A 2,513-nucleotide genomic window follows, 5' to 3' on the forward strand; every position below is an offset into this window, starting at 1 on the left:
GTGTGAATTAAGACAAAGGAGGTAATGTACAATAATGTGCTCACAAATTTAATTACTTTTTAATTAACTTGTTTAAACATGCAACACATTTTAAATATTGCAAATCTCTTATTGGTAGCTGTATTTATGGAGGAGGAGCCTGTCATTTTATGCATTTAATATAATGTACAATCAGAAAAGAAAACACAAAAGTGTGGCAGGTCATCAGTGTGTGACACCTTGTGTGTGTGTGTGTGTGTGTGTGTGTGTGTGTGTGTGTGTGTGTGTGTGTGTTACCGTGACAATCGTCCACAGCAGCGACAGCAGTAGCAGCAGCACACAGTGATGGCCAGCAACACCACACACACTAACACAGCCATCGCAATGATCAAAGCCTCAAAGTTCACTAATACACACACACACACACACACACACACACACACACACACACACACACACACAATTTTAAATTCCCTTTTTAACTGAATTTCACATACTTATTATGTGTGTGTGTGTGTGTGTGTGTGTGTGTGTGTGTGTGTGTGTGTGTGTGTGTGTGTATACCTGAGCACACCCCCCAGCGGGCCTGAGACAGTTTACACACTGATGCAGGAGGAAGTAGGTGAGACATGGGATAAACTGTACAGGTGTCATTAGTGTAGCACCACAAACACTAAGACACACACATACACAACATGATTAATAAACCGCTTTCATTAAACTCAGATAATCAGAGGAAAATGTTTTTATCTTATATTAGACAAATTGTGTGTGTGTGTGTGTGTGTGTGTGTGTGTGTGTGTGTGTGTGTGTGTGTGTGAGAGAGAGAGAGAGAGAGAGACAAGTTTCTTACCGAGACATTTTTCAGACAGGAGTCACAGCTGGTCAGAGTAGTGCAGGCTGTGAAATACACAACATCAACAATAACAATCACAACAACAACAACAACAACAACAACAACAACAACAATCACAATAACAACAACAACCACAATAACAACAACAACATCAGTGATCAGTATATAAACTGTAGGGTTCGGGTTTTCGTTGGATAATAAATAAAACCACAGATTTCAGGACATTATTGATCGGATCCCTGGTGCTGATGTTACATCTTGTTTTCTAACTGAGTTTATTTGTGCTAAAAGTTTAAAGGACTTACGTTGAGTCAGAGGCTGAGGTGAAGCGTCAGTGTTCTGAATAAACACCATATAAACCAAGGCACCGCACACTGAGGATAAAAATCCAGTAACGTTTAAAAAATGTATAATAATTTTAGTTGTTTTCATGGTTTCAGTTCTGCTTTAGCTGTTTGAGAAGAGTAACGCGTTCCGACACCAAGCTCCCAAAAACACACCAATATGTCGGACACCGAGAACACATTTCAAAATAAAAGTCTTAAATTTTAAATTAAAATGATAAAAATGACGCTGGGTCAGAAATTTCATAAAAAAACATTGAGAGTGTTTAAATATACAATTAACTATGAACATTTGAAATGAATTAATTCAGTTGTTTTTAACCCTTATATTTTCCTCCTTTGCAAATTAGGAGCGCCGAGTCAACTTGACCTTGTCTGTTTTGACTGCTTATAAAAAAATTCACCTTTTTAGTCTTTGTTTCCAACATATTAACATATATTTTGCAAAAAAAAAAAAATGAAAATAAATAATAAAAAAAATAATAATATTTGGTATAATAAACCTAATTTATATACAAAAATGCTTATTTTTTAGTTAAAAAAAACAGAAATTTTAAATTATTTTCACTATAGAGGAACAAAAAATAAATAACAAACAAAATTCTTGCATTAGCAGAAGTGTATTAAGTATATACCGATTGTCAAAGTTTTTGGTATCTGTACAGAATTTCTTGGGAGATTTACATTACATTTAATTTTCACAAACAATTTACAGAAATAGGATTAACATGTGATTAATATGTTCACAGATTAACATGTGATTAATATGTTCACAGATTAACATGTGATTAACATGTTCACAGATTAACATGTGATTAACATGTTCACAGATTAACATGTGATTAATATGTTCACAGATTAACATGTGATTAACATGTTCACAGATTAACATGTGATTAATATGTTCACAGATTAACATGTGATTAATATGTTCACAGATTAACATGTGATTAACATGTTCACAGATTAACATGTGATTAATATGTTCACAGATTAACATGTGATTAATATGTTCACAGATTAACATGTGATTAACATGTTCACAGATTAACATGTGATTAACATGTTCACAGATTAACATGTGATTAACATGTTCACAGATTAACATGTGATTAATATGTTCACAGATTAACATGTGATTAATATGTTCACAGATTAACATGTGATTGATATGTTCACAGATTAACATGTGATTGATATGTTCACAGATTAACATGTGATTGATATGTTCACAGATTAACATGTGATTGATATGTTCACAGATTAACATGTGATTGATATGTTCACAGATTAACATGTGATTAATATGTTCGCAGATTAACATGTGATCGATA

The 2,513-nt window shown here is 33.3% G+C and overlaps 1 protein-coding gene across 1 annotated transcript in view; it reads right to left on the minus strand.

The window, feature by feature from the left end:
* The window catches only part of LOC113652783 (pituitary tumor-transforming gene 1 protein-interacting protein), a 2,141-nt gene extending 776 nt beyond the window's left edge, over positions 1 to 1,365 (minus strand). The window contains exons 1-4 of the mRNA XM_027162089.2: positions 1,141 to 1,365; positions 833 to 879; positions 544 to 652; positions 277 to 385 (exon numbers count right to left, since the gene is read on the minus strand). Of these exons, the coding sequence (XP_027017890.1) occupies positions 277 to 385; positions 544 to 652; positions 833 to 879; positions 1,141 to 1,267 (392 nt within the window). The 5' untranslated portion in view covers positions 1,268 to 1,365. The remainder of the gene's footprint in view (positions 1 to 276; positions 386 to 543; positions 653 to 832; positions 880 to 1,140) is intronic.
* Between the last annotated feature and the right edge of the window lie 1,148 nt (positions 1,366 to 2,513).

This window comes from Tachysurus fulvidraco, chromosome 25 (assembly GCF_022655615.1).
Source record: "Tachysurus fulvidraco isolate hzauxx_2018 chromosome 25, HZAU_PFXX_2.0, whole genome shotgun sequence".
NCBI classification, from domain to species: domain Eukaryota; kingdom Metazoa; phylum Chordata; class Actinopteri; order Siluriformes; family Bagridae; genus Tachysurus; species Tachysurus fulvidraco.